Genomic DNA, 17,161 nt, shown 5'->3' on the forward strand with positions numbered 1-17,161 from the left:
AACTCTCCTCAAATCCCACTATCGGTCGCAGAGATCGCAACATCGAAGTCACCATGCCCGAAAAGCTCATCTTGTTCGATATTCCCGATCGGAACGGGGCCTGTTGGTCTTTGAATCCTTGGAAGAGTGGGTAGCCTCACTCAACCAAGGTAAACGCTGGACATTTCGACTGACGTAATTCTGCATACAGCTCGACTGACTCTCAACTACAAGGGCATTGACTACAAGACGGAATGGCTTGAGTATCCCGATATCGAGCCTAGGCTCAAGCCAACCGGCTTGGAAGGTGACCCAGACCAGATCAAGCCTTACACGTGTCCCACTGTGCAGTTCCCTGATGGTACATACATCATGAATAGCGCCAAGATCATCAAGCGCATTGAAGCGGACTACCCTGAGCCGCCGCTCTACATCGACTCGGAGGTGCTCCAGCCAATGTACGATCTTCTAAGCAAGACTTTCGGAGCTCTTGTTGCTGTCCTTTTGCCCAATGTCCCCCGTAAAATGTTGGGCGAGTATAGCGCGGAGTACTTTCATCGAACTAGGGCGGAGATGTTTGGGGTCTCACTGGATGAGCTTGAGAAGACCAAGGGAGGGAATGAAGCCTGGGCGAATGCCAAACAGCCACTGGAGGGCCTCGCGAAGCTTCTGGACAAGACCGATGGCCCGTACTTCCTCGGTGACAAGGGTATGCATGCACTCTCGACTTTTCCACTGGGAATCCATCGACATGACCGCTAACGATACCCAATCCAGTGTCTTACACGGACTTCGTTTTTGTTGGATTTCTGTACTTTGTCAAGAGAGCTGGAGAGGAACATTATCAACGTGTTGTGCAGCATTGCGAGTCTTTTGACAAGATTTACCAGGCTTGCGAGAAGTGGTTAGAGCGCAACGACCATTGATCGAAATCGGACAAGTTCCCTCGTGCAGTAGTGACAGGGCTGGAGTTTTGAGTTGGGTTCTCTGATGTAAATATCTGCTTCAAACAAATGAAAGTTGTCTATTGTACCGCTCTGTATGCATGATATGGTGCCGAAATTCAACATACAATACTGTGAGAAATGCGTCTCGTTCAGGCTACCGAGGGATCGCAAAATGAGACTTCATCGTCTCTCAAGCATGATATTGGCCTCATCAGGCCAAGTGTAACTTTTGACCCGGCCAACATCGCGAACCAACCTCCCAGGGTGAATCCAAAGATACATTGCCATGATCGCGACCATGGGAACGGCATCAAAGAGGTATAAGAAGATCTCATGGCTCATGATGTACCCATTCTCGCCTTGAAAATACTCAATTCCCCTGATCAAACTTCTCAGAAACATGAGAGAGGCAATGCCGTACGTCATCAGGTAGTACTTCCTCCACTCGATTCCCGCTTTTGTCGCGTTCAAGTCGTTTGCCTCGCGTCGAGCACAGGCGTGAGAGTGCCAGCAAGAAAGCACAAATAGGGTGATAACGCCGAGTTGGGCCGCAAGACCGGACATGATCAGAGTCTTACCCATCCTGATGCCCTCTTCCGTACCAGAGGCTGGCATGACGGCGCCAAAGACCTGAGTAACAAAACAGCCGACGTCAATGAGGACGTAGAAGAGGGCCGTGAGACGTGGGCTCACGAAAGCGTGGCGCCGGAGGTCGAGAGCGATCATGATGCGGCCGAGACTCATGTAAATCGTTGCGGCGAAAAGCGGCGGAGATCCAAGAATCAAGAGATTTTGTAAGATGTAGGGCCCAGCCACAATGGGGTTCTCGTGAGCTTTTGCACGTCCGTAGTATCCAAACGCTTCTCCTATTATTCCTGGATTAGTCGCGGCAGGTACTAGGGCATAGAGTTTCGTAGTACGTGCAAGACCTACCAATGCCACCTAATATAAAAGGTATGAAATGCCATGCTCTGAGCCAGAACATGTTGCCAAGATGAGCCAGTGCACCGAGCGCAAAAATGACGAGGAACGCCCATCCTGCTCCTCCATTTGGACGGTAATGATAGAACACGATTTGTGTTCCGTTAACAACGGGTCCGAAGGGGCCAGGTCCGTCGAGCTCGTTCACCATTGTCTGAAAGCCTTTCGTCGTGATGCTAATCTATATGCCGAGGGTCTTGGTCGTTATTAGTTAGAGAGCGTGGGAATGGGGCGAATTGCCAACGTGAGCAGACAATAGAAAAATACAAGACCGGTTCAATCACATACAATGCTGCTGTTACAATTACATACAAGGCGAGAGAAAAGTTAATGAGGGCTATTTATCTCTTCTAACATTTACAGACCATAGCTCGAGAGTAGACGTAAGGATTCAGGGGCGATCCACAGTGGCAGTGCGAAGCGCATAGCAATACGATTTTTGAACGCGATTATTCGTATCAAATACGACGGTTAACCACCATGTGGGGGTCCCGCCAGAAACAAAGACAGCCACGCTCCTGAACGGCACGCCCGAAATTTTGTGATTGTTCGTCTATCAATAGAGCTGGCGATCGAAGCTGCACTAGGCTTGTTCAGTTTTATGTTCACACTTTCAGCTAGACGAGTCCTATGATCTGGATTCAGCAACATGTTACTATTACTTCATGTCCACTCCCCATGTGATGATGTGCCGCTATTATCAGGCAGTGATCCGATATGACGAAGTCCTTAATTCAAACTGTTTGAAGAATTTGCATCAACTGAGAGCCCAGTTAAACAAATGCCCCTCAGTGAGTGCCTCAAAACAACTGTAGTAGGACCAGGCATCATCATATGAAGCGGGCGGGGTTGATTGGAATTCTGTCGGCATCATATAATCGAAGTCCTTGGCAAATATTAAGGTTCGCTGAGAAATATTCGGAAAGGAAAAACGTACTCCGCATTCATGTTCTTGGCTTTGTTGTTGCATTCCTTGGGTCGAGCCTCAGCTGTTGAGGGGCTCCGTCTGAAACCAACGTCACAGATCTTGATGTTGGCCGTGCACACATCACCAACGAGCTCATCAATTTAGCTGCAGCAGTTCATCACGGTACAGGTCTAACGTCAAGGCCCCGCTCACGATATCAAGCGTCAAATCATCGTCAAAGTAGTCAAAGGGTAATCTACGATCTAAGCCGCGATGGCATCTCATGCGCCACTCAAATTCAAAGGGATACGGCCCGGCCAAGGGGTCAAGCCAGGAACCACCCTCCGGATCCTTGGGGTTGGCGATTCCATCACAGTGGGGTTTCTCAGTGACATAGAGGGAGGCGATGGCAACGGCTACAGACTTAAGCTCCGAGAAGACCTGTCAAGTGGGTCAGTCCTCTTCTACGAAATAAGAGATATCATACTAACGAATCCACAAGAGGATAGAGTCGTTTTTGCTGGGACGGAAACCATGCACGGCACGATGCGTGAAGGGTATTATGTACGTTGAATAGTGCACTCCTGCGAATTCCTCAGTTGACGAGTCGTCCGACTCACTAGGCAGCGTGGAATGGCATGACTATCAAGTTCATGTCAGATAATATCGGACCTTCTTTGGCCCAGAGACCTAATATCGTCCTCATTCATGCTGGAACGAACGACATGAACCCGAATCCAGACGTTGCTAGAGAAGGCAGCGAACCTCACGCCACGGCAGACCGTCTAGGCCACTTGATCGACCAGGTCGTGCAGACCTGCCCAGATGCCACAGTCCTTGTCGCCAAGATCATTGGCTGCTATGATCCAGTCCAGATGGGCAATATTTCTCTATTCAACGCGGTGATTCATGATGTTGTTCAATCCCGACAAAGCGCCGGTAAACACGTTCTCACTGTCGACTTCTCGAGCTTTCCAATGAACGCACTGAGAGATGGTATTCATCCTACCAACCAGGGGTACCGCTTATTCGGCGACTATTGGTACGATTTTGTCACCCAGATTCCGGAGGACTGGATTAAAGAGCCTGTTGGAGATGATCCGCGTCGATCTGGAGAATTGCGCCGCGATGCACCCGTCAAAGGAAGATCTACCAGTTTGTGCGATCGACTGTTCGGCCTGTTTTTCGGCAGGGAACCAGAGCTGGTGTCGAAAGCTTGAAGTTCAGCAGTGAGCAGCAAGGTACTTTGAACCAATATAAGACTGGTCGGTCTACAACTCGCGTAGCTACCCCGGGCAAACCCATATGCAAGACTCGTAGGAATCCACCGACAGCTGGCCGAAACGCTAAGAGCAATACTTCAGTCAGCAATGGATTCAGTGCAACATAGCGAGATAAGGCGACGATGTCTGCGTGTGTATCTGCTAAGCTCTGAAAATTCCGTCAATGTAATTTACACATGTAAGAATCTAGACTATTGAGCTGAAAGTCAATATCGAAGCTCTTCCGAGTCTGTAAGGGAGGCCGGGGTTTCAGCCCGCTATGCGAGAGCCGAAGCAACGTCTTCGTCCTGTGCGATGTCTCGCTAATCAATAGGATCCCAGAGATGGTCAAGCACGGCGCATATCGGTCTCATTCAGACGCGAGCTGCTGTACCCCAGAAGGTCAAAACCGTACGGGATTCGGCCGGTAAATGGGGCAGAATGGATTGGGGCCATCCAACCTGTAAGATGAAAGCGTGTGAGCGAACCCTTGTCACCGCAGCGTAAGGTCAACGCATCCGTCCAATCCCCACGCGGGTCGGCGCCGGGGATAAGCGCCGGCATCTTCCCCCAGACTGGCAAAAGACGGTTACACCCTCAACGCCTTTAGGCTAAATTGCTATTGCCGGCTTTGATGATTTGATCGTGCTAAGAGCCTAGGATTTGTCGTCTCATGGCCATTCTCACGCGGGGTATCGTGCAGGGTGTCCAGGCTCGGCGTATTTTCACATTCGACCGAGAGCTGTTTTATAGGTACGACAGGCAATCAAGCTCAATGACACTATGGCTTTCACTGCCGAGAGTTTTGGTATTTGCGTTGGTTTGCGCTCCTACTGGTGGTAGCATGGGCTACCTGCCTGAAAACCCGCTATGAAGGAACGAGAAAGATCATCGTATCAGATGCTGCAATGCTCACACCCTGCAGCTTTGCCTCCGTGTTCCCTGACAGAACAATAAAGAGGCGACAGTCCCATCGAACCACAGATCCAGCTCTAACACTCCAATTGACTGCAACCTAAGACGTTCACTTTTCTCAGCGACAACGTGGGCAGAACGGCATCAACCCCAAATTTTTGTGCCTTATCACGTGCAAGAAGAAAAGCATACCGGCGATCATGGGAGGCCACTCATCTGGCAATGCGGCTTATGATGCCGCGCTACAAAGACGTCAGGCATTGATGGGAGCTAGTGGTGCAAGGGCTCTTGTCAAGAATTGGAAAGTCGCCCGCATCGCTGCCTTCGCCTGCATTGGCGGTGTCTTGTACGGCTATAACCAGGTGAGGAAACTCTGTCAATTGGGTTTTGGAATCACAGAAACATGGTAGATATGAGTTACTTACCCGCGATTAGGGCATGTTCTCCGGTATTCTCGCTATGCCGTCGTTCGACAAGCGTAAGATCTCCCAACCCTTTCCTCCTAGATGTGTTCGCAATCATTGAGGATTTAGACCAGCTTACACATGCTTTCCGCTCAGATATGGACGGATACACAAAGAACCCAACCCAAAAAGGCTGGCTGACATCAATTCTCGAGCTTGGCGCTTGGGTCGGTGCTATCTTATCCGGCTTCATCGCTGAAGTTTGCTCCCGTAAATACGGTGTGCTCATTGCGACTGGTATTTTCATGCTCGGTGTTATTGTCCAAATTTCTTCTATTTCTGGTGGCCACGAGGCAATTCTTGGAGGAAGATTCGTCACGTAAGTAATCTTCTGCTGACCTTCGTTACCGACGGGACGAGCAGCGCTAACGTGAAGAACAGCGGTATGGGTGTCGGAAGTCTTTCTATGATTGTCCCACTTTACAATTCAGAATGCGCACCACCGTAAGTGAAATACACTATCATGTTGTTTCTCCTGAGCTTGTCTGACGTAAGCTTTCCAACAGTGAGGTTCGAGGTGCTCTTGTAGCTCTACAGCAGCTGGCCATCACTTTTGGCATCATGATCAGCTTTTGGATTGTAAGCCCATGCCCTTTCGAACTCATCATCTCCGTCAATATATCTAACCAGTAGCAGGACTAGTATGCCCCTCACTTGATTTGAAATCTTATGTTCATTCTGCGAACGTTCTGACCGACATGACCTTTCACAGCGGGTGCAACTACATAGGCGGCACCACCGAAGACACACAGTCAGATGCCGCGTGGCTTGTTCCGATCTGCCTGCAATTGGGCCCCGCTATCATCCTCTTTGTGGGAATGATCTGGATGCCATTCTCCCCGCGTTGGCTCATTCATCACGGTCGGGAGCAGGAAGCCAGGAAGATCCTCGCTGATCTCCGAGACCTCCCTGAGAACCACGAGCTCATCGAGTTGGAGTTCCTCGAGATCAAAGCTCAGTCGCTATTCGAGAAACGAAGCACAGCCGAGCTCTTCCCCCATCTGAAGGAGCAGACCGCTTGGAACATTTTCAAATTGCAGTTCGTCGCCATCAAGGCTCTTTTCCAGACCAAGGCCATGTTTAAGCGAGTAATCGTCGCAACTGTGACTATGGTGAGTCCGACGATGTGCACAATCCTCATTTCACATCAACTCAGAAAGGAAGGATCTCTGACAAATTCCAGTTTTTTCAACAATGGACAGGTATCAACGCTGTAGGTCCTACTAACGAGACCTTGTTTGCGACAATTTTTGTTGACAGAACAACCAGGTCCTCTACTATGCTCCTCAGATCTTCAGCCAATTGGGCCTGAGTCAAACAACCACAAGCTTGCTTGCCACCGGTGTCGTTGGTGTGGTCATGTTCATTGCAACCATTCCTGCCGTGCTATGGATTGATCGTGTCGGCCGAAAGCCTGTCCTCAGCATTGGTGCTATCGGCATGGGAACCTGCCATCTCATCATTGCTGTCATTCTTGCCAAGAACATCGATAGATTTGATCAGCAACCAGCTGCTGGGTACGTTGTCTACCATCAGTTGACATTAGGTGGATAGGTGTACTGACTAATGTACTTTAGTTGGGCCGCGGTGTGTATGGTTTGGCTGTTTGTGGTCCACTTTGGATGTGAGTCCTTCTACACCTTCTGCTAGAAGAGAATACTAATGAACAAATTCTAGACTCTTGGGGTCCTTGTGCATGGATTATCATAGCTGAAGTTTGGCCTCTGAGCACTCGGCCATATGGCGTATCTCTCGGAGCTTCCAGCAACTGGATGTGAGTTTGAGATCACGACCCAAAGCAGGCAAGCCCACCAGGCGCTGACAATATCTAGGAACAACTTCATTGTTGGACAAGTCACCCCAGACATGCTGACAAGCATCAACTATGGCACATACATCTTGTTCGGCCTATTGACCTACCTTGGCGCCGCATTCATCTGGTTCATAGTCCCGGAGACGAAGCGTCTTTCTTTGGAAGAAATGGTATGTCTACATCACAAACCATAGTACCCTTTTCGCCTCGGAACTACCAATCTCTTGGAAAACCATCGACATTAGCTGACCTTGAACGTAGGACCTGGTGTTTGGCTCTGAAGGCACCGCTGCTGCGGATTTCGAGAGGATGGAAGAGATCAACAACGAAATCGGCTTGAGTGCAGTGCTGAACCGCGCCTCGCCTGGTGGAGGATTCTCCAAGTCGGATGACTTGGAGAAAAAGGAACTTGATGCTGCTTCGGCCGAGCAACACTGAAAGAATCATGCGCTATCTGGTCGAGAGACTATATCTACAATCAAGTCTACCAACGAACTCAGGGAAAGTTGGTATACTCCAATGCGGCCTCATAGTTCCACGCAAATTCAAGTCTGGTGTAATCTTGGGAGGAGGGGAACTGATTGCAGAGTAAAGTCAATCATGCTATGCGGAACTTTCTCATAGATGAAACAAATCTACATCAATTCAATTCCATAGACCCAGTTGAAAAGGACCCCGCATGACATGCTGTGAATCGGACATACATGTCAGCCTCGAAATCTGCCTTGATGAGACCCGGTCTAGTGGTATGCAGTCAAGGACTAGTGCTTATCCATCTGCACATTTTCGTGGGGTACAACCTCCCCATCAAGAATAATTGGCTGGCCATGTCCGAATGTCTGCATGTTCTGCCTGGATAGCGTCTCACAGCCCTACAACTTGAGAAAGTTTGGCGGCCAGTCGAGTCAACGCTGACAGGCAACAGCCGGTTTGAGGTGACACGGAGATGGCCTCTGGAGGTTTTGGTGTATTTTATCTTGCCCCACCTCGGCACTTCCAGCGAGTCAACTATGTCCTCGTTGACCCTCGTCATTTTCAGTGTGTCTACTCTTCAAATACCGAGACTTCAGACCTTTGTTGAACCCATTGAAGCATCATTCGTCGAGTTAGGATGTCTGCTGAGTCTATTATTAACGAGGCGTTGAAGGGTGATGAGGACTTCTCGGTCATCGAACGCTTAGCTGATGCTATTCGCATCGAGGAAGACGTTCAAATCAGCCAGGAGGACCGCAAGGAGATCATACAAGATCTCTACGAGGGCCCGAAGAAATGCCAATGTTGCATCAACTGGATGGACGAATGTCCCCACGGGGTTGATCTAACGGAAGTCGATAAAGACGATGAGGATGAAAGCGGCAGCCCCCTGGTCATCCGACGTCGAGTGAATGCCGGCCGTACTGGCACAATCATTTCCATTCACTCAATCGAGATTCGACATGCGGCCACTCGAAAAGTTTTGATCGACGTCTTCAAGCCTTACGACAACATCGTGCAACGAGTGAAATATCTCACATTTTTGGCACCCTTCCACCAGTTCTTCTGGCGCTGGGAGCGCTTCGAGAAAGCTGTCGCAGAGGAGAAGGACGAAATTGTGAAGAAGATCTTGGCCATTCTGAGGGGATTGGTTAAGCGTGAACTAGCAGGGGCATTTGCAGTCAACAAGGAACTCGTCAGCCACGGAGTCATCACATTCAACTACCTCTGGATCTTGTTCGCGCCCGGAGAGCTGATATACTCGGCTGATGATAGTCACGACCGCTTCTACGTCCTTCGATCATGCTCCTCGAGAGACATCGCGATCGACCTGAGTCTCTCCTACATCGCCTGGGGTTTCCCAGCCATGCAGTTCGGTACGGTCCACGAGGACATCCGCATTGACAATTTCTTAGGGTCTCGCTCAATCGAAAGCCTGCCTGCTTTTCCCGCCAAGTATCTCCGCGACTTCTCAGGAATGCAAGCAAATCTGGTAGAGAGAGGCCGCAAGTACGCGAGTTTGGCTGGTACTCATTACAAGGCATACCATCCAGCGGGGGATGATCCTAAGTCCGAGCTTCGTGTGATGATCGATCCCAGTCACAGAAGAGTATATCTCTCAGCCTACGTCGACGATGGACGCAAAGAAAGACTTCAGCCGCTTTTCAGCCAGTACACCGACCTCATCAATCAGTCACCAGTGGACTCCCCTCCCCCAAATGGCATACACATCCCTCTGGAAGAGTACATTGATGAGTGGGACGAGAGACCGAGAGGCGGTCGCCGACCGATGCGTCACCCCGCGCCTCGACGAGTGTCCCCGTACTATCCACCTGTCGCGCCCAGACGAAGATCCCCGGTCGTGATCGAGACTGTCCGAAGGCGCCGGAGCATCTCTCCGGAATTCAGTAAGCAAATACCCCACGAACACCAATACTATATCAGTCTAACACAACTTCCAGGGCTACGTAATGAGGATATTGAGGAGAATTCCAGGAAACACCTTACAGAGTTTCATTTACAGCTCATGGACCCCGAGGTCGATGGGTTTGATCTCAAGGAGAAGACTTGGAGTAAGTATCTGATAGAACACTACACTGCTAGACTTTTGACATTTTCTAATCTTTCGGAATAGGGAGCTTTGAAGTAGACCGGATTCACGATATCGAATGGAACACGAAGCCCTTCGAGAGTCTGGTGCTGCCTGAAGGATACAAGGATCTCATACTGGCTTTCGTTGAGAGTCAAGTCAAGGATAAGGTTGCATTCGATGATGTCATAAACGGAAAGGGTAAGTTGTAGAAGGTCACTAATATTTGATGTGTTGGAGGTACATCGCTAACATTCTATAGGTGGTGGGCTTGTAGCCTTGCTTGCCGGGGACCCAGGTGTCGGCAAGACTCTCACTGCCGAGTCTGGTACGATTCCATATACTTTCGGAGATCTCTAAAGATCAGACATGAAGCTGACTCTTGTGATAGTTGCCGAGAAGATACAGGCTCCTTTATTCAAGATGGAGTTAGGAGATTACCATGAGGACGACCGCGACAATGACGCTGTCCCAGTACGCTATGATGACCGGAACCGATCCTTGAGTCCCCGTCCCCGAGATCCTGATCGTTCAATGAGCTTCACAACTGCATTTGAACTTGCTGCTCGCTGGGGAGCCGTTCTACTGATTGACGAGTGTGACATGTATTTGGAGAAGCGTAGTGATGCTTCGACCAAACGAAACAGAATGGTGTCCCGTAAGTAGCCCTGACATCACGTCTTTGTACTCATCTGACCGAGACCAAAATCCGTACAGGCTTCTTGAAAGAACTCGAGTACTACCCGTCTCTTCTCTTCCTGACGACGAACCGCGAGCGGTCCCTTGACCCTGCCATCGACTCCCGTGTCCATCTCAATATCAACTACCCCGCCTTAGACGAACCCTCTCGTCTGAAAATTTGGCAGACGTTCCTAGAGAAGAACAACTCAACCATGTCAGAGAGTGAATTTGGATCTCTGTCAAGGATCAATGTGAATGGTCGGCGCATTCGGAACATTGTGAAGACGGCTGGTATCATGGCAAAGAAAGACGGAAGAGCGGTGAACTTTGATGACGTTAGAAAGGTCATGAAGATCACAGAGGGGATAGATATCGAGGACTCTTAGCGATATTGATAGTTGAGAGTGTGGTGGATTGCTGCTTAGCTCATTTGTCTTCTCAACAAACTGAGAGTTGTCTCCGCGATGATGTCAAACGATTATCGTTTTCCAGAGTCACGAGCTCAAGATTGGGTAGTGGATGCTCAGTGAAATACGAAGAAACACAGAATAAAGTCTCAGGTTTATGCAGGATGAAACACAGAAAGAGCTATATACAAGAGAATGAAGTGTATTCGGGTTCCGTCAAACTTTTGGTGCCCTTGCATCTGGGAATGTCTATATCAAGAGCGTTGATGGCGCGGTCTTCAGGCGAAGTGCGTATCAATGGTCTTCTTCATATCCTGAGCAATCAACTTGTGTCCAGCAGTCGTTGGTTGAATAAAGTTCATCCAGAAGTACTGATTGGCGTGCCCGTCAACCATGCAATCCGTCCACTGAGCCGTCTCGTCTCCGTCACAAAAGAGGTTGAGAGGCTTTGGGAAGCCATATGCCTTGGGGTTGGCCAATATCTGAATCATGAAGCTGAATGCATCATAATAGATGACTTTCTTGCCAAACTGCCCGAGGCTCTTCTGGATAGCCGAATTTGCTTGCTGGATTACCTGGCCCCAGGTCTTGACGCAGTCGGCGTTGGTACCGCAGAGGTACTTGGGCGTCACCGGGGCGAGATGCTTGGGGTAGATATTGGCAACCATAACGTACGGTGCTCCCTTATCAATGAGGTTCTGAACCTGCGCGGTGATCTTGACTGCCGCGTCGGTTGCAAACTGCGCGTTCTTTGGATCGCCTAACCAAAACGCGTCGGTATGCATGCTGAGGTCGTTCTCGCCGAACCAGAGGAACTGCAGAGAGGAGCGAATACCCGGGGCGCCACGACCGGTGTAGTTAGCAACCTGTCCAATCATGTCTGTCGCCCCAGCCTTCGACTTGGTGTAGGCGTTGTCAAAGGTCGCCCCAAAATCGCCTCCACCGCAGCACCCGCCGAATGCATAGTCTGTCAGCGGAACCCGGAGTAGGTCGGAGAGATAGGACACAGCGACCGGGCCGTTAGTCCATGTTCCGAAGCCGTACACATTGGCTGGATCGCCGGTGATGCCGTGCGCAAAAGAGCCGTTGCCGTTATCACTCAGTTCATCGCCGTAGGCTATAAGGTTGTTGAATGGATAGGTTGTCCGACCCGCCAAAGAGGCGTCCTCAATCACGCGCGCTGCGATGAGAGGGAGAATAGAAGTGATGATACCCGCGCTGTAAAACATTTTTGAGGGTGAATGAGTGTGAACTGGAAAGGAGAGTCGCCCGAGATCAAAAGAAGATTGCGACAATGAAGCTCTGGAGAATATGAATTCGATTGAACCGAACAAGATGCAAAAGGCTGAAGATATTAAATAGCAGCTGAGGAAGAGCAGGCATGCTCATGAAGGCCAAACAATAGCACGCTGTGTTCCTTGAGGATCTTACGGATTTACAACCTAATTTCATATCTAGGTCTGTGGCGGCGATGGCGTTGATCAGTGTCGCACCAATCTGGCTGGTCGCATTGACTGTAGCGCTCCTTCAAGGGGCGAGAAGCCCAAAAGCATTTCTTTTGCGTATCACTACTGCACTGAGGTGAGGTGGTCTAGGCCAGACGAAGGAAGCATAATTCCGATGCCTAAAGCTTCTCAGTCTGGCTTCCATATGAGTACAGCCTCATTCAACATTTCTATGGGGTTTCTGTGGTTACCAACAACCACGGAAACGACTCAAACCTTGGAAAGGCTGTAAGTTCCAAAAAAAAAAAAAAAACAGTCTCCAACTTCTGCGATCCTTCGAATAACCGGAAAGGGAGACCCTGCCTTGCACATGGCAACGGTGCACTTAGTGCGAGTCACAGGTATGCAGCGGCCTACATTTATCCTCATGAGTTCAAACAGAAAAGGACTTTGGTTGAGTATCGTTGAAAAGATTCTCCGTGACGTGAGCCACCAATCCACAGCCCCAGCGTGGTTGATAAGCTAAGCAGGTCATACCAGGCCCAAGAAAACAGGCCACATACAAATATTGCATACTCAGGTTCCCCTCACCGACTTGTTCAGTCCCGCATTTAATAGGTGGCTTATTGCATGAGAACAATTGAGCTCACTCTCTCCTTTCGACCTTTGATTGCTCTGGCACATACTCTATGCAATGACCTCCATGACCGTTCTCCGAGATGTCTCACCTACCCAACTAGACGAGCTGATCGAACTTGCGTGCCGCATTTGGGTTGATGATCCAGCTTTCTCGATGCTATTCACCAAGCATCACGACAACAGGATTGAGAACGTTCGTGTGATATGGCGACTCATTCTCAGATATGAGATGGCAAAGGCTGGTACCATGATAACCGTCGCTAGGGACGTGTCCGAAGCCGGAGGGGGACAGTATGTTGGCCTCGGCATTTGGCAACGACATGGCACGTCCGCGAAAGCAAAGTCGTGGCAGGTTAACAGCCTGCGCAAACGTTAGCCTCAACTCAGTTAAACCGCAGAAATGTCTAACCCGCTAACTCTTGCCTCTAGGTCTCATGATGCTGCAAGTTGCTTTGGAATACTGGTATCGGCTCTTGGTCGGGTCTTTGCCGGCCAGCAAGGTCAAGGAGTTGATGTCTCAGCTGAACAAAGCCCAGAACATGTATCCAGCTGAACGATGGCGTCTATGTTGGCTTGGCGTATGTCCTGACGCTCGAGGTCGCGGTGTTGGGAGGGGACTGATTCAATGGGGGCTTGACCGTAGCGATGAAGAAGCTGTGCCCACGGTTCTAGAAGCTAGTAACGCGGGTGCTATTTTGTACAGAAAATACGGCTTCAGGGAGATTGGGAGGCAGAGTTTTGATGACGGAAAGCATACACAGCCTATTATGCTTAGGGATGTAGTCGTGTCAACTCCGTAGGTGTGGGCAGTGCCTCAATGCTATGTGTTTCCAAGTTAAAATTTAGAATCATCTCATCTAAACAGTGTCTACGGGGGAAATCGACGCAAAGGATATAAAGGAATGAGGGAACACGAAGGATTAGGTATGTCCTGGTTCTCGAGTAGTGGAGTTGTGGGATGGAGATGCTCAAAATTGTGAAGTTGATCGAACTTAGTTGCATTTCGAGCCGAAAATCAACAACTCCACAGGAACTCGACGTCACCATCAGTCCAAATCGTGGATACCGGCCGGCTGGCGCAATGGTAGCGCATCAGACTTCTATCTTCTCGTCTATGAAATATAGTCATCTGGGGGTTGTGGGTTCGAGCCCCACCTTGATCATTCTTTTGCACTTGGAAGTGAGTGGTCAGGGTTTTTTGTTGCTTGTCATGTAAAAACATCGAGATCTTCGAACAGAATTTTTCATTTAGTGGGTTCCGGCGGCTCCGGGCGGGGGTCCCCGTGAATTGAACCGGGGCGGAGCCGTCTCTGCAGGCTGTGGCTCGACATTAGTATCCCATCCGGTCCCGGCCAACGTAGTCGCCCAGGTCTTCAAGTCTGCCATTGCGGCTTGCGTTTCTCAATAAAGGATGCGATTCCCTCTTGGGCATCAGCACTCCCCGCATGAAGCGCCATGACTCGTCCGGCCCAACTCGCCGCATCCTCATAACCATCACCTCCTCTTCCGTCAACATCGTCACCTTTGATGCCGAGCTGTGTCCAAAAGGCCCATTTACCGAGGGCCATCGGCTGACCCGCTGACCCCGCAAGTCTCTCCACCACCTCCGCAACGCGCCCTTCGAAGGCGGCAGCCGCCGTGTCCGTGGACTCTGCATGCTCGGGCGTCGGCACCACATCGACAGCACCTCGCATGTCGTCAGCGGCGACCGCTTCGGCTGTGAGAAGAAGTCGGTAAGCTTGGCCTGGTGGTAGGCGCCGGGATACGGCCGTCACGGGGCTCGTGCACGGTAATCCTATGCTCGCGCCGGGCAGCTGGAACTTGGTGGTAGACAGGGCGATTGGGTAATCGGTCGACAACGCGAGCTGGAGTCCGGCAGCCGTCGCGAGGCCATGGATGGGACAGATGACGGGTGCCGGGCTCTGACGAATGAGAGACATGACTTCGGCGCAGAGAGCAAACGTGCGCTTCACCTCCACACGCGAGAGCGAGGCCAGTTGTTTGAGGTCACGACCCGACGAAAAGACTGGCCCCGGACTGCTTCGGAGGACGAGGACGTTCGGGAGCCCGGCTCGCTCTCGGTTCCATTCTGCGGCATCGACGAGCCAGCTGTATCCTGACGAGCTCCTGTCGCCCGAGTCAGACGATGAGCCTGCCTTCTCGAGCTCTCGCAAGATTGGGGGTCTAAAGGGAGGGAGCGTCAAAACTCTGCCGGATGATGGTGACGTGAGGTGCGCGAGTAGCTGCTTGCGGAGATCTTCTAGTATCTCCAGACTCAGGGCATTGCGCCTTGCTGGGTTTCGAAGACTTTCGCTGGAAGCTTTGGGAGCTGCATCGGAAATTCTAACCTCTTAAATCAGCACCGGGCGGTAGTTTAAGAGGAGAGTTGATAGATGCAAGGCAATTGCCGATGTGACAATCAGCATTCCTCTCATACAGGGTCTAGCCAACCCAGGTGGATGGAACGCGGGCAAGTAGAAATTCGCTTACCCCGCCAAGTTCAGACTCTCGCTCCCTCCATAGGCGAGTGGCATTTCACTCCTTGTCTCACCCGCCTCAAGAACAGCACATGTTTTTACGAGCAGTTTTTCTAGTTGCCGCCTTCTCCACTGCAACTGAAAACAACTTAATTGTAAGCGTATGTTCCGTATCCATAGATCGACCGCCGGCCCTTTCACGGCCAGAAATGTCCAGTTGAACTGGTTGCTTGGCAAGATCGCATGTGCTCCGGCAGGGCCGAGTCTTGACTTTTCTGCCTCCCAGTTCACGTGTTAATGGCCCGAATATCTGGCGCAGAGGATAAATCCCAACCAATAATGCGATTCATTAATTAATTATAGTCTACTTCGACTTCTTGTGACTTTTGGCGTATCTCCAATGTCAACTTCTCCGGAACCATGTGCCGTATCATGTGGTATACCACAGTTCCATTCCTCCTCGGGTCTGGAAATTCATGTCGAAGATCCAATTCGGGTGATTCAAAAGGGTCTTCGTAAAACACTCCACCAAGCTTCTGAATGACCCTGCACCGCTCTTCCATATTTCTCGCGTTCTTTATCCGACCAACTCCCATGCTGCGACTGTCTTCCTCAAAGACCCGGAGAACCCAAGCGCCGCCCGTGGATGGGTACCCGGCAATGACATGATCGCTTCGTCGAGACGTTATTGGGTAGTCGCCAAGTTTGGAATAATCTTCTAGTTCGCGGGGGTATTCGCTATCAAACCACACCGCACCGAGCATGCGCATCCTCAAACAGTGCGCATCTTCCTCCTCCTGGTCTTCTGATCTTAATGTGGGTTCGAAACGGTCGAGCTGAAGGAATTCGAGGTCTACGCCAACGCAGTCGTCTAGGAAGAAAATCCCACCGTGGCTTGGCCATCCACGCACCGCCGTGCCGGATCTTATCCCGAACGAGGTTCTGTACTTTTTTTCCGGGGTTATCGCGTCCTTGAAGCCGCGGCAATAGGAGCAGCGAGAACAATTACCGCCATCGTCATCGTCGTAGCCGTCTGAAGATGGTATGATCGTCATGATTCGATAATACTCGACAGCCCAGGCTACTAGTCTGATAGTAACATAGAAGTAAGATGCAATTGATATGGAGTACAATACTTGCGACGGTCTGAGCAATATTTGTAGAGGGGCAGTGAAAACATTCAAGGTCATTTTTCGCGAATGGCACTCCGGAGGCCGCAGGTTATCTCGGGAAATTGAAACTTTATTCCGCGAGGCCGAGTCGGTCACTTCCCTAGTTTTCTAGTAAACCGCCGACTGATGCCTATTTCGCCGAGAAATGCAGCCAACTCCCGCTTTGTTGGCTGCCTGGATAGGAGATTACTTGCTTATGCCTGCAGCCTGGCCCAGAAGCATGGCATGGTCTGTTGGTTGCTGCCTTAGTCATTCAAACTCCCCGACAACAATGACAGGAAGTGTGTCGCAGCAGATGGTTTGATAAAAATAGAGCTTGGTCTTTCTATTGCACAGAGCTTTCTATCTATATTACCACAGTGTCCTTGAAACTTTATACACGTGTTGCACAAATGCGGTAGGCAAAGCCCTTGGAATTTGAAATGCTACGATACCTACCCCTTCCCCGGATGGGTGCTTCATCACTGTGTTGTCAACAGTCTGGGAGTCTACCTGGCCAGTGGCAGCTA

At 50.4% G+C, this 17,161-nt stretch overlaps 9 protein-coding genes and 1 non-coding gene across 10 annotated transcripts; 6 read left to right on the forward strand and 4 right to left on the reverse strand.

Annotated features, from left to right (window-relative positions):
• Window positions 1-53: 53 nt before the first annotated feature.
• On the forward strand, window positions 54-905 carry CLUP02_12152 (uncharacterized protein; the record flags this gene model as incomplete). The annotated part of the gene is made up of 3 exons (XM_049291116.1): window positions 54-126; window positions 191-688; window positions 757-905. The coding sequence occupies 3 exons, from the start codon at window positions 54-56 to the stop codon at window positions 903-905; spliced, it is 720 nt and encodes a 239-aa protein (XP_049148261.1).
• Window positions 906-1,106: 201 nt separating this feature from the next.
• CLUP02_12153 (RTM1) lies at window positions 1,107-2,058 on the reverse strand (the record flags this gene model as incomplete). The annotated part of the gene is made up of 2 exons (XM_049291117.1): window positions 1,107-1,792; window positions 1,860-2,058. The coding sequence occupies 2 exons, from the start codon at window positions 2,056-2,058 to the stop codon at window positions 1,107-1,109; spliced, it is 885 nt and encodes a 294-aa protein (XP_049148262.1).
• A 320-nt stretch (window positions 2,059-2,378) lies between these two features.
• On the reverse strand, window positions 2,379-3,350 carry CLUP02_12154 (uncharacterized protein; the record flags this gene model as incomplete). The annotated part of the gene is made up of 4 exons (XM_049291118.1): window positions 2,379-2,535; window positions 2,845-2,966; window positions 3,028-3,255; window positions 3,306-3,350. 4 exons carry the CDS (start codon window positions 3,348-3,350, stop codon window positions 2,379-2,381), a joined length of 552 nt encoding a protein of 183 aa, XP_049148263.1.
• Window positions 3,088-4,034, forward strand: CLUP02_12155 (GDSL-like Lipase/Acylhydrolase; the record flags this gene model as incomplete). Its single annotated transcript, XM_049291119.1, has 2 exons — window positions 3,088-3,378; window positions 3,438-4,034. The coding sequence occupies 2 exons, from the start codon at window positions 3,088-3,090 to the stop codon at window positions 4,032-4,034; spliced, it is 888 nt and encodes a 295-aa protein (XP_049148264.1).
• A 1,157-nt stretch (window positions 4,035-5,191) lies between these two features.
• Window positions 5,192-7,706, forward strand: CLUP02_12156 (quinate permease; the record flags this gene model as incomplete). The annotated part of the gene is made up of 12 exons (XM_049291120.1): window positions 5,192-5,353; window positions 5,427-5,469; window positions 5,552-5,774; window positions 5,819-5,899; window positions 5,962-6,034; window positions 6,328-6,567; window positions 6,639-6,668; window positions 6,716-6,972; window positions 7,033-7,079; window positions 7,133-7,229; window positions 7,288-7,438; window positions 7,530-7,706. 12 exons carry the CDS (start codon window positions 5,192-5,194, stop codon window positions 7,704-7,706), a joined length of 1,581 nt encoding a protein of 526 aa, XP_049148265.1.
• Window positions 7,707-8,379: 673 nt separating this feature from the next.
• CLUP02_12157 (uncharacterized protein) lies at window positions 8,380-11,042 on the forward strand (the record flags this gene model as incomplete). Its single annotated transcript, XM_049291121.1, has 7 exons — window positions 8,380-9,649; window positions 9,704-9,814; window positions 9,877-10,032; window positions 10,094-10,159; window positions 10,223-10,489; window positions 10,549-10,856; window positions 10,938-11,042. 7 exons carry the CDS (start codon window positions 8,380-8,382, stop codon window positions 11,040-11,042), a joined length of 2,283 nt encoding a protein of 760 aa, XP_049148266.1.
• A 155-nt stretch (window positions 11,043-11,197) lies between these two features.
• On the reverse strand, window positions 11,198-12,148 carry CLUP02_12158 (GDSL-like Lipase/Acylhydrolase; the record flags this gene model as incomplete). Its single annotated transcript, XM_049291122.1, has 1 exon — window positions 11,198-12,148. The coding sequence occupies one exon, from the start codon at window positions 12,146-12,148 to the stop codon at window positions 11,198-11,200; it is 951 nt and encodes a 316-aa protein (XP_049148267.1).
• A 910-nt stretch (window positions 12,149-13,058) lies between these two features.
• CLUP02_12159 (uncharacterized protein) lies at window positions 13,059-13,803 on the forward strand (the record flags this gene model as incomplete). The annotated part of the gene is made up of 2 exons (XM_049291123.1): window positions 13,059-13,374; window positions 13,433-13,803. The coding sequence occupies 2 exons, from the start codon at window positions 13,059-13,061 to the stop codon at window positions 13,801-13,803; spliced, it is 687 nt and encodes a 228-aa protein (XP_049148268.1).
• Window positions 13,804-14,070: 267 nt separating this feature from the next.
• Window positions 14,071-14,166, forward strand: CLUP02_tRNA211. The gene has a single exon. It is a non-coding gene; the product is annotated as a tRNA-Arg (tRNA).
• A 210-nt stretch (window positions 14,167-14,376) lies between these two features.
• CLUP02_12160 (enoyl-CoA hydratase/isomerase) lies at window positions 14,377-16,535 on the reverse strand (the record flags this gene model as incomplete). Its single annotated transcript, XM_049291124.1, has 2 exons — window positions 14,377-15,351; window positions 15,849-16,535. The coding sequence occupies 2 exons, from the start codon at window positions 16,533-16,535 to the stop codon at window positions 14,377-14,379; spliced, it is 1,662 nt and encodes a 553-aa protein (XP_049148269.1).
• Between the last annotated feature and the right edge of the window lie 626 nt (window positions 16,536-17,161).

Source organism: Colletotrichum lupini, chromosome 6 (assembly GCF_023278565.1).
Source record: "Colletotrichum lupini chromosome 6, complete sequence".
NCBI lineage: Eukaryota > Fungi > Ascomycota > Sordariomycetes > Glomerellales > Glomerellaceae > Colletotrichum > Colletotrichum lupini.